General features: G+C 34.4%; 1 protein-coding gene and 1 long non-coding RNA gene across 2 annotated transcripts in view; one reads left to right on the top strand and one right to left on the bottom strand.

The window, feature by feature from the left end:
* Nucleotides 1-17987, bottom strand: part of ck (unconventional myosin-VIIa ck) — a 64842-nt gene that overhangs the window by 12035 nt on the left and 34820 nt on the right. Inside the window, exon 3 of the mRNA XM_073966542.1 lies at nucleotides 3739-3808. Within this exon, the coding sequence (XP_073822643.1) occupies nucleotides 3739-3756 (18 nt within the window). The 5' untranslated portion in view covers nucleotides 3757-3808. The remainder of the gene's footprint in view (nucleotides 1-3738; nucleotides 3809-17987) is intronic.
* The window catches only part of LOC141393517 (uncharacterized), a 56808-nt gene that overhangs the window by 13212 nt on the left and 25609 nt on the right, over nucleotides 1-17987 (top strand). The window lies entirely within an intron of this gene.

Here is a 17987-nt window from a genome sequence, read left to right as displayed (position 1 = left end):
ATTTCGGACATATATTACATACCTCAGAAACGTCGTAAATCTAGCCAAACTACAAGGTTTTTGACAGAATAAACAATCGAATTTTATAACCTAAAAATCGAGGTTTTTCATAATATTAAAACTAATTTTATTATTTCTTTTAAGATCCTATTTTATTAAAAAAGCAAGCATTAAAGATTTCGTTCCAAAATGCACATTCTATATATTTTGTTATATAATATGGGCATTATATATTCGTTTATCATTTCACCCGCAAATTCTTAGAATTATACGTAAAGAAATGGTAGTGTTCAGAATATATTGTAGGTGGCGTAATCCAATTTATTGTTCAACTATTTCAATTATTTTAAAAATTAAAATATTAATAAAAATATGCTTGTATTTTCAAAAAGGTACAAAAGCTCTTCAGTAACAATGACATGCTTGCAGGATTAATATTAATTTTCTCGTTTAGAGTTAAGCTTGATGATCGAAATTGTTTGCAAGTGAAAAAGGAAAGCCAAGGACTCGAACCTACACAGCCACCAATTATGTGACCGGTTTCGCTGTTAGTTAGGCAGCTCTTCAGACATATCGACTGTGGAATGGCCGTTGAATTGTATTTCTTCATGACAAACGCTTTTTTGCACTGCCTTTGAAGTTATGACTTTGGCTTTGAGCACTAACATGCCGTGACAACATTTTGTCATATGTTTCCAAGAACGTGAGTTCAAATCCCAGACGGGTTCAGCCTGTTTTTTATTTTTTAAATATCATTTTTAATGATTTTTATTAATTTTCTCGTTTAGAGTTAAGCTCGATTAATATTAAGTGAAAAATATGACGATAACATACTTTTTTAAGGTTAACGACATCTGCTACTTTTTATACGTTTTCCACGGGTATATGACGTTTTCGACGTTTACAACTTTCTGGCCGTCGAAAACCTAAAAAATCGTCATACCGACCATCTCTGTCTAGAGCCCACTAGCCAGCTGAGAACCGTGGGATTTAATAGATTATATGGACCATTATGTCTGTTAAACATATTCAATATGTCTTGTACTATTATTGCGGTAAACAGGATCCCAACCCAGCAAAAAAGTCCTCCCAAAATCATGGGTTTTGTAAGGGATTTTTGGCAGCCGTAACTACTAGCAAACCCCCTTTCTTCCCCATTATTTTTACAAGGGCATGTCGCACTCAGTTTGTAGTTATTTTATGACCACTAGAATAACTAGTTATTCTGTGGCCACTAGAAGTTGAAAAGTAAGTAGAAAAATTCTATTTTTAGAACAGTTGATGTAGAGATTTTTTTTTTAATTTCATCACACTTTCTTACTTTTATTTTACTTTATTTTATTTCGATCGCTGTGCGAGTTGAACACACGAACCCTCTGATTTCTAGCCAAAGACACTACATACTATGCCACGCACACGAACATTAAGGGTTGCTTAAGAACTTAAATGTGCAGTATACATGTTCAACACGAACTGTTATTTTTTAATTAAAAAAAAAACTCGCGTGCCGACAGTGAGCGTTGAACACACAACCCTAGGATTTATAGTCGGACACACACTCACTGTGCCACCGTCCTCATTACTTAGTGAGGAGAAAAGTAAGTAGGTTTGCCTTGTAATTTTTTTAAGAAGTATTCCATTACTTTACAGATTACTTGTAATAGGAAAAGAAGCTTGTTTACATTACTTTGTAATGGGTTACGTAATGACTACTGGATCCGAATTTTTGCTAGGAAGGGGTACCTTTGGTACAATCTTCAAAACGACTCTCGATCAGCCCTTGAACTATACGAAAGCGATAAATATGAATATTTGTGAGGACCCCAAAGTATTGTCCGATATAGACCTTCTAGTAATATGTTGCATGTTTGGGCGAAATTGTACGAAGTTTTGGCAGAATATAAAACTAAAAAACGGTCCCCGAAAAAATCGTATTGAGTTGTGCTAAATTAACTACGAGTATATGGAAATATCTTGTTCAGTACCCAGTTCCAAAGGCCCAAATCATTGTATGAACAAACTGTGTATACGTAATATCACACTTTAGATTTTATGACGTACTAAGAAGTAGATTATCCAACTCTACTATAGTACGAAGCTGTGCGGGGACAACCTGTTGCAATAAAATTCAAAACGATTTGAGAGATATCTTTATGAATCACACTTTTCCGAAAAGTTTAGAAATTTTGTGTGGGAGGTACCCGAAGGAGTGGAGCTATATGGTCAATATTCGAACCTATTCCATGTCTGGAGAAAATATTAGAATGTGTAAAGTTTGGACCAAATCGGTTACTGCCTTCTAGAGTTATTTTGCGAACCATTTGAACGAAAATTTTAAACTTTTGTGGGGAATGTACCCGAAGATGTGAACCGATATGTCCTATGTTCGAACTTAACTTAAGTTTGGACCAAATTAGTTGATATGTTCGAGAGTGCGCTACAACCATCCAGACAGGGCAAAGTCGTTTCCAAACTCGAATTTCGTCAAAACATACTTGGGGTCTAAAACCATGAGGTACATGTTTGATCATATCAAAGTGTTTATACCATACCATCGTTAGCCTAAAGTGTCCGTACCTAAAATTTTCTGAGCGACATTTTTGCAGAACATTTCGAAGCTGAAAAACGTCATCTTGTGGTACTTTTATAGCGGCTCTTAAAATAAAAGACGAAAAGGACATTGAAGGAAGCGAGTTTGATGGTCGAAGTGCTCTTCGAAAATAATCCTCATTCGATTTGACTGAAGACATGTCATCTCAAAAGTAAGCTAAAGCAACAGTGAACAAAGATATAACGCTAATTCCTGATGGCTTACAGGGTCTTTAGCAAAAACTTCATCATGCCAGAACGCGGAAGTTCGACTCACGGCGGATCTGTCCTTCGGGGTTCTTAATATACTCACCAAGGGCTTTCATCTCCAAGGGGAATTATCTCTGCCCCAAAATTTGTGTTATCAGTGTAATGGATCTGTCCTTGCAATGTCTATAGTTACTCTGTGTGGTACCTTCATTATGCCTTGTTTAATGGCCTGTTTCTCTAAGACGATTCGAATTAAAATTCGACCGAATTACTATCAAACTTCTGTTTTTTGAAAAAAATATTTGATTAACCCCCAGTTTATGTATTTCGAAACGAAAATGTGTGCGCATGAAACACACCCAAACTTTACTTTTTGAAATATTATTGCCTTTGCTTTTACTTCAAAACAAAAAACAAATTTGAAAAACACACTCAAATTTGGTAGTTTTTCTTGCGCATTCACTTTCTTATCGACATACATGAACAGGCTGTAATTTTTGCTTTCAATCAAACAAACATTTTCTACAACAACAGGAGTTTTGTAGTAGTTCGAACGAATTTGAATTCGAATCGTCTTAGAGAAACAGGCTATAAGTTTTGTCAATTGTTCCCAGCTAAAGTCTTCGTTTACATTGTTACAGACACATGTCCCTACAAAAATGTTCTTCGTCTTCTTCTTCACAAAAGCAATTTCCCACCTTTGAAAAAGAAAACAGGAAACCCCAAGAAATTTATGAGTTGTAACCTACATGGGAGACTAAAATGAATGTAAAGATGCATATTTTATGATAAAAGACATAAACGTTCTATCCTCAGGAGCAGACACAATAAAATTCTCACGTCATCTACTGTCTGCCACTTGTTGTGTGGAAAATTCAGAGTCAGTAATAAAAAAGCGTCATATAAAGTTGTAGTTGAGAACGAAAAGCATATACTTACGCGTGTTACAATCACCATTTTTATTGCCCTTCATTGACCATTAATTTGTGTCGTGTAGAAAATGTTAAATCTGTAAAAGAAGCAAAAACAAAATACATTAATGAAGACATTTTTATTTGAGTGTAAAATGAGGAAAATTTTCAAAAAAAAAAAGAAATAACTTATGAAACTGCAATCTCTACGTTCGTGAGCTGCGCAACATACTCTCTGCCACACCGTCCGTCCAGTGTAATGTGGCTTAAATCTGAAACAAGTCTTGTTACTCACATATGACGAAAGCACCCATAACAAACAACATCGGCAACAAAAAAAATAAGGTGAAGTTGAAGTTTACGGTAAATTAACGAGCAAACGCTTAAATGAACACGATGGCATTAACAATAAAACATACCTCAAACACACATAGTACGTACATACATACATGTTTATCTGCATATTCTGCAGATCAACTTTTGTGTCTACCAAGCGCCAAAAATCACACACTGAGAGAGAGAAAGAGTTATAAACCTGTAAACCATTCGACCAAGTTTTTACTGAGCAGATTTTTATTGAGAATGACAGATGACATACCAAAGTATAGACCCCATCAAAATATCATCATGTACAGATGTTTTGTTAGCCCCGTTTTAGAGATACTTCAGAAGCACAGTGGTTTAAAGAATAAAATTTTTGGAATTTTTAAATGAAAAGTGCTATTATACCTATATTGCTCTGTTCCAGAACATGCAAGCGTCTAATATTTTTCTGGGTCCACATTTTCACACAATGATAACATTTAATTTAGGGGGTATTTTAGTTTTTGCAAAACTGAATTGTCTATAGTTTTGCATTTTGAGATCAGCTTATCTTTGTAAAGGAATAAAATTTGAACTAAGCGGAGGGTTTTTTCGCAATATGTTGTCCTCCCGGTCGGTTACCTCCCTAAAAAAATGGTCAACATTTTCGCTTATAGTTATTTGGAAAATATTATCAAAGGTACTTTTTGTGCAGTTGTTTGCAGCGATATTATGTTTTTCGTAGGCAAGCCCAGGCTTCCTGATCTAAAAGTTCTAAATCCTACGGTGCACAGTGGTTCGGAATCGTTTTTCCTAATCAAAACTCTGTAACTTTTGAACGGATAGATATATTTTTATATTTTTTTGTTGACAGATAACACAATCGGCTTTCCGTTGCATCAAATACGAACAAATTCTTCAAGGTCAAAGTTAAAATTTTTAATTTTTTCATAGTTTGCATCAAAATATTAGAGCTTTTTGAGTTTTTATATGATCTTTTCTATTTAAAAAGGTCAAACACCAATAAACCATCTATAAAAACACAAAAAAAAAAATTGTAAAAATTTTTTAATTTTTCAAAAATTAAAAAAAGCTTTAGGAGTACGCTACGCCCACACATTCCAATATTTTGAACTAATTTCTTGGTTTCCTTAGTTTCAATATGATTCCTATCGAAGCCCATAAGAAATTACAATCGATGATGACAAAAAAAATCGATGTTGGGCCAGGAAATTTGATTTCTGAACCAGTCCAAGCAAAAAAAAAAACAAAACAAAATCATTACCAAGTGGTGACTTTATTCAGTAAATTTTGCTAGTGGTAACTACTTACAAGTTGACCGTAAAAAGCATATTTGCTATTTTTAGAACAATTGAGGTGAAATTATATTCAAATTCACTACTCCACATTTTGTTATACCCTCAGCCTTTAGGCTAAGGAGGGTATATACACTTTGATACGATGAAAATGTGCCTCATCCAAATAATGGTTTTAGACCCCAAGTATGTTTTGACGAAATGTGTTTCAAACAATTTGGAGGCGATCTAGCCATGTCCGTCCGTCCGTCTGTCTGTGCTGCTGGCTGGAGCGCCCGATAACTCTCGAACGGATGAACCGATTCGGTTCAAATTTTGGCTTTCGTAATATTTTGCCCAAACTTAGTTCAAGTTCGAAGAAGTCGATCCATTCCTTTTAGTATCTCTTCCGCAAAACTTTTGATCTTTAATCCCAATCAACATTTTTGTCGGTTCAAACATCCAAAATTTTTAAAAACCCCTAAATACATACGTTTTTGGGAAAAAATTGTTTCAATATACAAAGGCTGAGGGTACATCCCTGTCAGCAAAGCTGACTGGTACTTTTTTACTTGTTAAGTACATATTTAACCACATACTGGTAGCCGAAAAAAGCTAAAAAGCTTATTTGCTATTTTTAGAACAATTGAGGTGAAATTATATTCAAATTCATTACTCTACATTTTTTGTTTTTTCTTTTATTTCGTTCCCTGCTGGTTTTGAACACATGAACTTCTGATTTGTAGCCAAACACACTTCACACCAGGGCACTCGTACAAACAGTAACGGTTGTTTAAACACATCCATGTACATCAACATTTCTTCGTAATTTTGTGAACAAAAACTCCCATGCTGACGGTGAGCTTTGAACACACAACCCTAGGACTTGTAGTCGGACACACTAGCTATGTGCCACCGTACTCATTACATAGTTGGTAAGTAGTAAGTAAGGAAGTAATAACTTAAGTGTAAACTATTATATACATATGTACTACCTGGTAATGCGGAGTGTAATGAACACTTATTACTTGGTAATGCATGAAGTAAAGACATGTGCTTACCAAATGTTTGTCATCGAGCTTTGATTTTTCAAATGCAAAGTGTTTTTGGCAGTGTTGAGCTTTTTTCCCTTCAAAAAACGCTTCGTAGCGAAGCCTTCGGAAGTTATGAGTTTGGCTTTGAACGCTAACACCCTTCATATATTTTCGAGGACGTGGGTTCAAATCCCAGTCTGGCTCAAGCTGATTTATTTATTTTGTAAATTCTGCCTGCTACGGCGAAGATCATTTTGTTATTAATTTTAATTAATTTCTCGTTGGAGTTGAGCTTAATTATCGAAATGTTTTTAGATCCCATATCTGGCCTGTATCAAACAAGTAAAAGGATCCATTATTATATTTTTGAAAAAATATAGGGTGGAACGGGTACTTTCGCCACGGGGTTTGTACACAAGCCAACAATCCATTACCTTTGTTAATGTTTGACATGTGATCGATAAATCCCCAATTTATAATGTTTAAAAAGAAGTTATAGTTTTCCAATTTTTTTTTTAAGTTATTGTGTTCTACCCTATATCAGAGTGTAATGAAATATAAATATCAGATATTCTATCTAGTGGGGTAAAGAAAAAATATTTTTCATTTATAGGCGAACATGCGTAAGACCTTGTATATCATCAATAGAAAGCTCCATTTATATCAGATTGAGGGACTTTGACCTCTTCTGTGGAAGACTTAGAAATTCTCTATCACATTGGGTATATCTGGGGAACACTTGTGATTGGTTTCCAATATATAAAAGTTATTTCCTTCAATGTGACTATTTTAGATATTGCAATATATACATCAGGTAGTTTTTATAGATTTTTTTAATAATTTGTCCTACACATTTTATACACATTTTATTTTATCTCCTAAAAATAATACCCTATTTGGCCCAAATACCACGGTTTTTGGTTCTTTGCTTTAGAATTTTATATCCAGAGGGGAAATGTTTCAAAAAAAGGTTGCTAGGTTGCTACTTCTCTATAACGAACTTCCATGTAACGAATACTTCTCTAAAACGAAGTTGTTTTTAAAGCACGATTGGAAATTCTAACACAGAATATTCTCTCTTTAACGAATATTCTACTATGTTATAGGGAAGTTTTACTGTATTTGCAAATCTTGTTTTGTCAACCATTTTCCTTCACTAATAGTGTGGATAGTGTGGATATTTTTGCCAATCTGTAACATTTCATGATCTCCATTATTGCCATCTGCCTTTTGTTGTTTGTTTGTTAACACCTTGGCATCCGTTCCATGACGGCGATAAATGACTTCATTCTTTGTGGTGTTAAGTACGGTATAAAGTTAGGAAATACAAACGTAATCTAATCCATCCGTCCGTCTATTTTACATTGAAGGTTCTTTTTGTATAATAACTAACTTGTGTGGAATGTTTTTTATTGTTGGTTTATGCTTTGTTTTCCACCTCGATGTTGGCCAATTAAGACCAAATAAGACATTGAAATTAATATCTGTACTTAGAATAGGATTTCCATTGTAATGAGATGTTAAGTTGCTGTTAGTCATAATAATAATTACATAATTTGAAAGGAAGTGTGCGAAGAGATTATGTTCATATAAAGTTTTTGTTAAATATATGGTAGTGTAATTGCTTAGTCCCAATTTACATTAGGCGAGTTTGCTTGCGGCAATTGTCAGTTTGTAGGTGAGAGAGGGTGTTGAGAGGCAAAGCGTTACCATATGCCTCACCTCTCTCTCCTACAAAATGACAATTGCCGCAAGTAAACTCGCCCAATGTAAATTGGGACTTATATTGTTCATGATATGAAATTGAAATAAAACAGAGGTCCACCAATATCAGAAAAATATACAAAACCCAAAATTTTGTTCTGTATGAATTGTATATTTCACATGAAGTCAACATTCTTTTTGAGAAACACAGGTTTATTCCTAGGAGTCCACTCTACATCGAAAATATAGCTGTTACGAGTACATAATTATTTTTAAATGCATCATTCATTTATCTACTCCTCCCCCTTCCTGAAAGATGTTTATTTACAGATTGAGACTTTTTTCAAATATGTATGTATGTAAATTTGCCTTATTCTTATTCTTTGGATTTCATATGTTTTGAAGACATCATATTAATCAAGCCATATGTAAATTTATGATGAATGCCTTGTATTTAGAAGTATACCTCATTCATACTTCCAAAAACAAATTTGAACAAACAGAGTTTAACAGAGCTGTTATATCAAATTGTTGCTAAATATCTGGACAATGAATGCTTCTAGCATAAACCCCAACCTTAGCTCACTGCTGCTGCCCAAAGAAATAACAACAACTATATCGGTAATAACAATGCCAACAAACGGCAACAATAACAACAATCAACCAGTTTCCACATCCGGTTATACCGGCAAAACACAAAAAAAAACACAAATTTTGAATAAAAAGAGCCACTCTTCACTCTTTTTTTTTAATGATTAACCAACATAGGCCGAAAAAAGTTTCTCGATTGTGGTGGCACACCAGAGAAAAGTATGGAATACATTGACGCTTTGTCGTTCGATCGTTTACTAAGTAAGTGAGCTGCATGTAATCTCTCGCTCGCTATGTTTGCAGAATGAAGTGAAATGTTGTAGCACAACAATGGCTGGCTGGGTATTCTGTCTGAGACCTGATACAGCTAACCAAACACCAGCTAGTTAAAAAAGAAACATACTCGTATGCACTATCCATTCATCCACCAACCAGTCCGACCATCCATCCGTCCATATGCAGCATGTTGCAACATTATTACATGGTCTGGCTTTTTGTGTGTGTTTAGTGTTATGCATAAACAACGGTATGTCTTGTCCAGCCATATTTAGATGTATAGCATAACTGATTGATACTTTATACACTGGACAAAAACGCTGGATGGACTAAAAGTTCTTTCTAGGTTTACATGCAAATACCCTGCTAACAATATTTTAGGAGGGCTCCGATTTTTTCGAGATTTTTTTAGAAATTTGCCGATTTTTCTAATATTTTTTTTTAAGAATCTCTGCATATTTTCTGAATAATCTTCGTTCTGAATTAGTTCCGATTTCTAATCGATGTTCTATTGCATTTGTTTGTTCAGTAGTTGTCGAAAAACAAAGTGATTGGTTATAAAATTGGCATATACATTTTTTAATATAAAAATATACATGTATGTATATGTACATTTTTACATAAAAAATGTATATGCGAAATACATGTATATATATATTTTTATATTAAAAATTTATATGCTAATTATACCCTCAGCCTTTAGGCTAAGGAGGGAGGGTATATACACTTTGATACGATGAAAATGTGCCTCATCGAAATAATGGTTTTAGACCCCAAGTATGTTTGGACGAAATGTGTTTCAGACAATTTGGAGTCGATCAAGCCATGTCCGTCCGTCTGTCTGTCTGTCCTGCTGGCTGGAGCGCACGATATCTCTCGAACGGATGAACCGATTCGGTTCAAATTTTGGGTTTCGTAATATTTTGCTTTCGTAATATTTAGTTTAAATTCGAAGATGAGCTACATCGGTCCACTCCTTCCGGTACCTCCCCCACATAAGTTCGAAAATGTTCGGAAAGTTTGTGCGCACGATAACTCTTGAAGGGAACGGATCTGCCGATTCGGTCCAAAATATGGCTTTAGTAATATTTTGTTCAAACATAGTTTAAGTTTGAAGATAAGCCAGATCGGTCCACTCCTGCAGGTACCTCCCCCACAAAAGTTCAAAAATGTTCGGAAAAATTGTTCGTACGGTAACTCTTGAAGGGAGTGGCCGAATTGGTCTACACATCCTAATATATGTACCAGATATAGATCAGGTTCAAATATGGACTATATGTATTTGTCCACTCCATCCGGTACCTCCCACACAAAATTTCCGATAAGTTCACTTTAAGACGTAATACCGAAACACTTTGATTTTTGTTGAATCAACTTGATTTCGCTGCCTCAATTACGATGGTAAAAGTTTTTTAGGGGCAAGTCCATACTTCTTGAGCAAACAGCCCGAAGAGTGTAAAAACCCCCTATTGCACCATATGTTGTGCCTGGAGATCCACTTCCATAACGGTCAATGTCGATCCATTCCTTTTAGTATCTCCTCCGCAAAACTTTTGATCTTTAATCCTAATCAACATTTTTGTCGGTTCAAAGGCCCAACATTTTTAAAACCCCTTAAATACAGACGTATTTTGGGAACAAATTTTTTCAATATACACAAGCTGAGGGTATATATCTGTCGGCAAAGCCGACTGATACTTTTTTACTTGTTTTATAACCAATCAGTTTGTTTTTCGACAAATACTGAACAAACAAATCCATTAGAAAATCGATTAGAAATCGGAACGAATTCAGAACTAAGATTCATAAGATTCTTTAGAAAATGTGCAGAGATTCTTAAAAAAGCTTTACATTTTTTTATAAATATATAATAAATTAATCTTGTGTTGATAGTTGTGTCAATATCAAAGGATTTAGCGCCCAAAAATTGTTTCCGAATTTTTTTCAGAAATCTAAAAATTGTTCGAGTTTTTCAGATTTTTTTCCGACTTTTTCTTCGAATTCCGACCGATTTCTTTCAGAAAATCTAAATGTTTCTCCAAGATTTTTCTTTCGAATTCGGGTCGATTCGTCGGGAAACTCTGATATTCTGATATTTTTAGAATTTCCTTAGAAAATTCGTTGACCACGTCCATATAACATTCGTATCGAATTCTGTATCACAATAGGAAATTTGTTCAGAGATTCTGACCGAATTCCGTATCAGGATCGGAAATTTGTTCAGAGATTCTGATCGAATTCGGAAAAAATGTTAACCCATACATCAAATCGAACAATCTATTAACTTCGGTTGCATGCACCGTACTGACTCGAAATTAGAATATATATCTCGCTGTGGTGGTCAAGCTCAACAGCACTACTACTGCGATTTGTGGCCCAAGACGTGCCCATGGATACTGCTCTAGGATGTAAGTCTCTTTTTATAAATATTCGAAAACCACTTTGAACAAATTTTTCTTCTTAGACGGCTTTGGCACCTGACACCACTGCACTATACCACCCAATATCCCAGAGGACCCGAATAATTGGGACCTTCGCGGTGCAAATTTTTGCACAAAGAAGCATGCATGATAAAATCTTCGGGAAGACAAAAGCATTTTTAATGGTTAAACCACAGAAAGTTGCCTTCAAATCCTGCCTTTATAAGTGGTCGTGGGAAATGTGTAGAATATTGTCGCATTTTAGTCTAAACGCTTTTTCTCAGTGTATCTTCTTGAAAAGGTAATTGTAGAGTAAGAGCTGTGCCGTGGTTGCACAACAAGTTTTGTCACCCATATTGGCCATTCAGCCAGTCTCAATCTCTCACTTCTTCTTCCACAAGACACAAGAACCAATGTTATGTTGCCAGTGCAACTCAATGACAGTTCATAGAATTTTTTATTCAACGTTTTTTTTCTTGTTTGTTTTTGCCACATTGGCCAACTCCTCTTTTCATCCTCTATGGCTGTCATTAAAAACAGGTTTATTTGTTTTTTATTTCATCTTTGGGATATTGTGTTTGTGTCACCTATGTAGATGGTTGACACTTTGTGCAGCAGCTCTTTTTATTCAAGTGTTTGTTGTTGTTTTTCGTTAGAGGCCAAATGAAAGGATGGATGGATGATGATCGGTGAAAGGAGTTCTATACTTTATTTGGTTTGATGCTGTCGTTGCTTTAGAATTGGGTTACTTTAACAACGTTAACCAGAGCTACCCATTGGCCAGGCCATATGAATAACTAGCCCACTCTTCTTAGTTTGCCGTCCAAAGCTTAGTTATTGTTACGGTTTGATTTAAAGTGATAATTTTCTAGTCAACATGAAGCTAACCATTACTTGGTGCGAGGGACAACAGGTGGTTATGTGCAGAAATATCCTAATTAGGTCAGCTTTGTTGTCCACACTCTTTTTTCCATGAGTGTTTACATATTTTGTCATTTCTTTGTTGAAATCTCTTTTAGATAGATAAGTTTGCTTGCGTTGGTGGTCGGTCGGTCAGTCAAGTGAACAAAATGCATACTGCATCTGGGTTAGAACAATAAACCACTTTTTCATAGACTTTTGATTTATTATTAGAAATGACCGCATTTTTAATTGTCCCACTGAATATATTTTTTAATCGATAATTTAATATGATACAATGGGGTCATATGCACCAATAAGCTTTGAGAATAACTGAGGGTTTATTCTTTCACTTCTTTTCTATTGCAACAAGGACACATTGTTCTATTTATGTATTTAAATAGGTTATACAGACATATGGGGTTTCTCCATATATTATACCATAAATATTTTGCATATGAAATCCGTTAATTTTGTGTCAAGGATTTTGAAGTCATCCAATCATAGTGTAATTTTGCCAGTACATCAAGAAAAGACTGTTGTGGGGTCCAAGTCGAAAAATTTTCCTTATGGAAAAAGATAGTCAATCATGCTGGGTCAGAATGAAACGACAGCAAAAGGATGAAATTGAGAGACTTCTTCGTCTGGGCAAAGTGTGTGTGAGAAATAATAGTATTTAGGTGAATGGAATAAAATAAATTTCCCGATATAGCCATGCCATGGGAGAAACGAGAACTTGAGAAGACCCCCGAAAGAGAAATCAAGAATAAGGAATTGGAAAATTTCAGCGAGCAGTGACAAAATTGAGGGCAATGAATATGAAACTCCTAATTGACCTGAAGAAAGCTAAATCTTCGATCATTCAGCTCAACTCCAACGAGAAATTAATTAAAATTAATATTAAAAATTATGTTCGCCCTAATAGGCAAAATTTTCAAAATAAATAAATCAACTTAAGCCAGATGTTTGAACCCTCGTTCAAAGTCAAACTCATAACATCCGAAGGCTGCGCTAAGAAGCGTTTGTCATATAAGCCCATGCAGGTTGAATGGGAAAGAAGTCCATCACTGCAAAAAACAAATTGCATTCGAACAATCAAAACTCGATGGCAAAGCTTTATTCCTTAATTACAATATTGCAATTACATTATTACAATAACAAAATTCCAACAACAACCTCACAGGCAACTGTGTTGATGTTCTTTTCAACTCACAGAATTCGATGAATTCTTAGTTTATACGTGCTGACATGTTGCAAAATATTTTGATTTTGGTGTTTCTTTTGAAAAGCCGAATACTAGACACTTAAACTGTTCGGGTTTTCGCTAAAAAAGCATAAATTCAAGAACTGAGAAGCCAATTGATAATTCCCTTCGCCGGGTGAAATCATAGCGATCAGTAAAATTTTGCAAAACTGTCAGTTCGTTTTGAAAAAACATTACTCTATGTAATAGAGAGTAATAATGAAGGTTAAGCCATTGGGGGTAACACTCCAGGCTTAAAAACAATCATATTACTATAACTTCAGTAGAAGTATGAGTTTCAAAGCATTGCCAGAGAAACCACTCCGCAGCCAATATGTCTGATGAGCTGCTTAACTAACAGAGAAACCGGTCACATAATTTGGTTGTTGTGTGGGTTTGAATCTTCGGCTTTCCTTTTTCAATTGCACAAAATCTTCGGTTCATTCAGCTCAACTCCAACGAGAATTAATTAAAATTAATAGTAAAACTTATCTTCCCCCTAACATGCAAAATTTTCAAAACTAACAGCCTCTACACCATTTTCACATGTAATTCGAATAATTTCAGTTGTAATTCGAAGAATTTCAGTTGTAATTTGATTATTTCATTTGAAATTCGAAACATTTCACTTGTAATTTGAGAATTCCAATTGAATTTCGAATTATTTCATTTGTAATTTGAGAATTCCAATTGAAATTCGAATTATTTCATTTGTAATTTGAGAATTCCAATTGAAATTCGAATTATTTCATTTGTAGTTCGAATTTTTTCATTTGAAATTCGAATTATTTCATTTGTAATTCGAAATTTTCCATTTGTAATTCGAATTATTACATTTGAAATTCAAATTATTACATTTGTAATTTGAAGTTTTTTATTTGAAATTCGAATTATTACATTTGAAAATCAAAGCATCTGAAATATTTTTAAATTAAGGGTGGTGGCAACGATGATCCATTTTTAAGTTATTTTTAAGGTTGTGGATCATCCCAGATGGTTGAGAGGGTGTTGGAAGCGTACACTTAAAACGTCGACACAATGATGTGGAAAAGTATTATAAATAATAATAATTTAAATATGCGATAAAAATTTAATCAAAAATGTTAGAATCATATAAAGTCAGGGATTTGTTATTTTCCCAATCAAAAACCAAGGGATTGGCATGCAAGGATACACCTATATTACCCTCCAAAGTTTTTGGAACTTTTAAAAGAAGACCCGATTGCAGGAAAACTATACGTTTTAGAGAAAAAGTTAATTATTACAAAATGCTTAAAAAGTCTCAAAAATATAATTTTCATAAAAAATTTTAAGTTAAGATGAATACGATCCTTTATTGATTTAAGCGTTATGGTTGGATTATCTTCACCTTAGTATAAAGAAGAAATGAGAGTATTTTTGTTTTTATTACAAATAAAATAATTCGATTTTCAAATGTAATAATTCGAATTTCAAATGGAAAAATTCAAATTACAAATGTAATAATTCGAATTTCAAATGTAATAATACGAATTTCAAATGAAAAAATTCAAATTACAAATGGAATAATTCGAATTACAAATGGAAAAATTCGAATTACAAATGAAATAATTCGAATTTCAATTGGAATTCTCAAATTACAAATGAAATAATTCGAATTTCAATTGGAATTCTCAAATTACAAATGAAATAATTCGAAATTCAATTGGAATTCTCAAATTACAAGTGAAATGTTTCGAATTTCAAATGAAATAATCAAATTACAACTGAAATTCTTCGAATTACATGTGAAAATGGTGTAGTATTTCTTCCTGGGCATTATTGAGTTGTTCTTTTAGTTGAATGGTAAGTTGAGATGCATTTTCTTTTTCCATTTTGTATGTATGTTATTATGGAGTCTTCCAAAGCCATGATTTTTACTTCCTTTTTAGCCACGTAGTCACTACCGCGGTTTTGCGCTTCTTCCTCACATTATACAATTCGGACTCCTCAAAGCTTCAGTTAGTATTCTCACTTCTGCCATTAAAGCAGCGATGGTCCCCTCGAAGTATAAAGTATAAACAAACCACACGTATTCTCTATTTATTTTCATCTGCCGTGGTTTAACAGTGGAAATGCTCACTTACCGCTACTGATGCACAAAATATGTATTTTGATCACCAGTGCCTTAAAACATTGACCTCTCGCTCTGCTTCTTGGTCGGTCAATGATGAAGCAGATAAAAAACTGGTGGCTGCAGACGGCAATGACGAGAGAGTTATGGTGGCTCAAAACCTCTTCCAAAATATAGTGGAAAGTGCATGCAAAGAGCAATCAATTTCAAATCCCTGAAATGCTGAGTCAGAAGGAGACTGGGATATTGAAAGCTGTGGTGACGGTGAGGAAAAAAAGGCGAGCGGACTTCAAATCTGAGCAAAGAGGTGGTAGGCAGAAGGAATGAAGCTAATGGGGCTATATTTCAAGAAAGACGAATCGGTCTAAAGCCCGTCACCGACCAAGAACGAGGTATAGGCAAAAATTCTTCTACAAAATATGGAATATGTCGTGAACAGAATTAGAGCACAATGTTGCTATGAACGCCAAAAATCTAGAGAAGGATGACATTCTTGGGCGGAAGGAGAGTATATCCAAGCCAGAAATGTGAAGCCGCTACGAACTTGATTAGCCCTAGAGTGAAGAATCCACCAAATGAAAAAGTTTAGCCCAAAAGAGCTAAACTTGCGCCTTGCTAAATAGATGAATGCGTTACGTTGGGTCGATAACGCAATTGATTTTTTTTAAACTTTCCACCTTGTAATATTTTGTTCAAACTTTAAGGGCAGATCTCGGATGAAATTGCAGTGGTAACCACATCTACCTTGCACTCAGAAGCTCTGCGGTTTAATCCCTGAATAGAAGATCGTCGATGGCAAATCCCCTCAGCTTAATGTTGGTTTACATTTGTGAGTATTTCACTCATGAAAAACTTCTTTACAAGTGGTAACGTAAGCCACGCCGTTCGGAATCGGCGATAATAAGTAGGAGCCATACCATTGTGCCAATATGAATCGGCGTGCACTCATTGATATAAGAAAAGTCTCCCTTGTCCCTTCGTGGATGCCAGGGACGTACACAGGATTTCATTTCGGGGGGGGCCCAACTTGACCAAAAATTATGAAATTAAAAAATGTTTTGTAGCGTTACATAAAGCTATTTTAAAGGGTTTTTAGTTGATTTTATATGAAATATTGATACAAAGTATATAATTTCAATAGAGAGAGTTTACAATATTTTAGATATAACTTTGAAATTTGGAACAGAGTATAATAAATTAGTCTTTGGATGTTTAGAATTGAAATTAACCATATCAGAACACGTTCAGTATATTCCCTATACAAAAATTCCGCCTGGTGTTTTGAAGATTTTTACCAAATTCTCCAACGCATTTGACGCAATAACTAAAATTTTTTTCAAATGAACATTACCCATATAGGTTTACGTTTTAATGTATCCCAGAATTTTTAACCACAGTAGGTCTTATTTGGCATTTTCGATTCTATTTCAAAGATTTTCAGTATTTCTTCATCTTTAACGTACATATCCATACATCGCATTAAAAAAGTTTTGTCTTATTTTTGCCTTATTAAGTTATCAATTGAACACATTTTTACCACGAGGACTGATTCTGACAAGAAGATCTATCTAAAACCCTATTAATGTTATTTGTATACCATTAATTAATTGAAATCAATAACTCAAAAAAAAAAAAAAAAAAGAATAAATCGAATCCCCGAGTGCAGATTGGGCTTGTACCGAACTATTGTTAGAAAATAATATTCTTTTATGTCATAAACACACCAAAACTTTACTATTTTACCAGAAGTGATAGAGTCCATGCAAGACAACTAAAAAATTCAGAAAATTACATTTATGGTATGTTCCAGTACTGCAAGAATCTACTCATTTTTAGTAGTAAAAATGTATAGATTCTTGCAGGTTCTGGAACAGGCATTTAGAAAAAAGAGATTTTTAATTAATTCTCTTTCGAGTTGAGCTGTAAGGCCTTTAGAGATACATTGAAAAATTAGGAGTCTACCGAAGTCCCACGCATCCAACCATTACACTACGTTTCACGGGTGGTAAAGCCGATCTTCAGGTGTATTAGGATGTTGTTTTTGTGGCAGACGAAGGCAAAGCTTGGAAACTAGTATATATATCGCACTTTATTAGATAAATGTATATGCGAAATTATGTCAGTTAATTGAAACTCCAAACTTTTTCCTATAGTCTTGCTTGGTAATCCCATTTTCAATGTTACAAATACTACGGTAAGTTTTATTCCTACATCATTAGTAATTGCTCTTCTATATCAGAAGATTTTATTTGTTTGATTTGATCATCAATTATTGTCTACTAAAGTTTTGACAAGTTGATGGTGGCTTAGAACGCTAAGACGCCGGCAACCTTGACACTCAGTTGTCGGAGACCCAGGTTCGAATCCCAGCCTGGCTCATTTTATTTTAGATTTTTATCAGGAGTCGGGCGATACTAAC

The sequence above is a fragment of the Musca autumnalis genome, unplaced genomic scaffold (genome assembly GCF_047663935.1).
Source record: "Musca autumnalis isolate F117 unplaced genomic scaffold, ASM4766393v1 scaffold_2, whole genome shotgun sequence".
NCBI lineage: Eukaryota > Metazoa > Arthropoda > Insecta > Diptera > Muscidae > Musca > Musca autumnalis.
The sequence above is the reverse complement of the archived record's forward strand: the minus strand, read 5'-3'. Positions and strand labels throughout refer to the sequence as shown.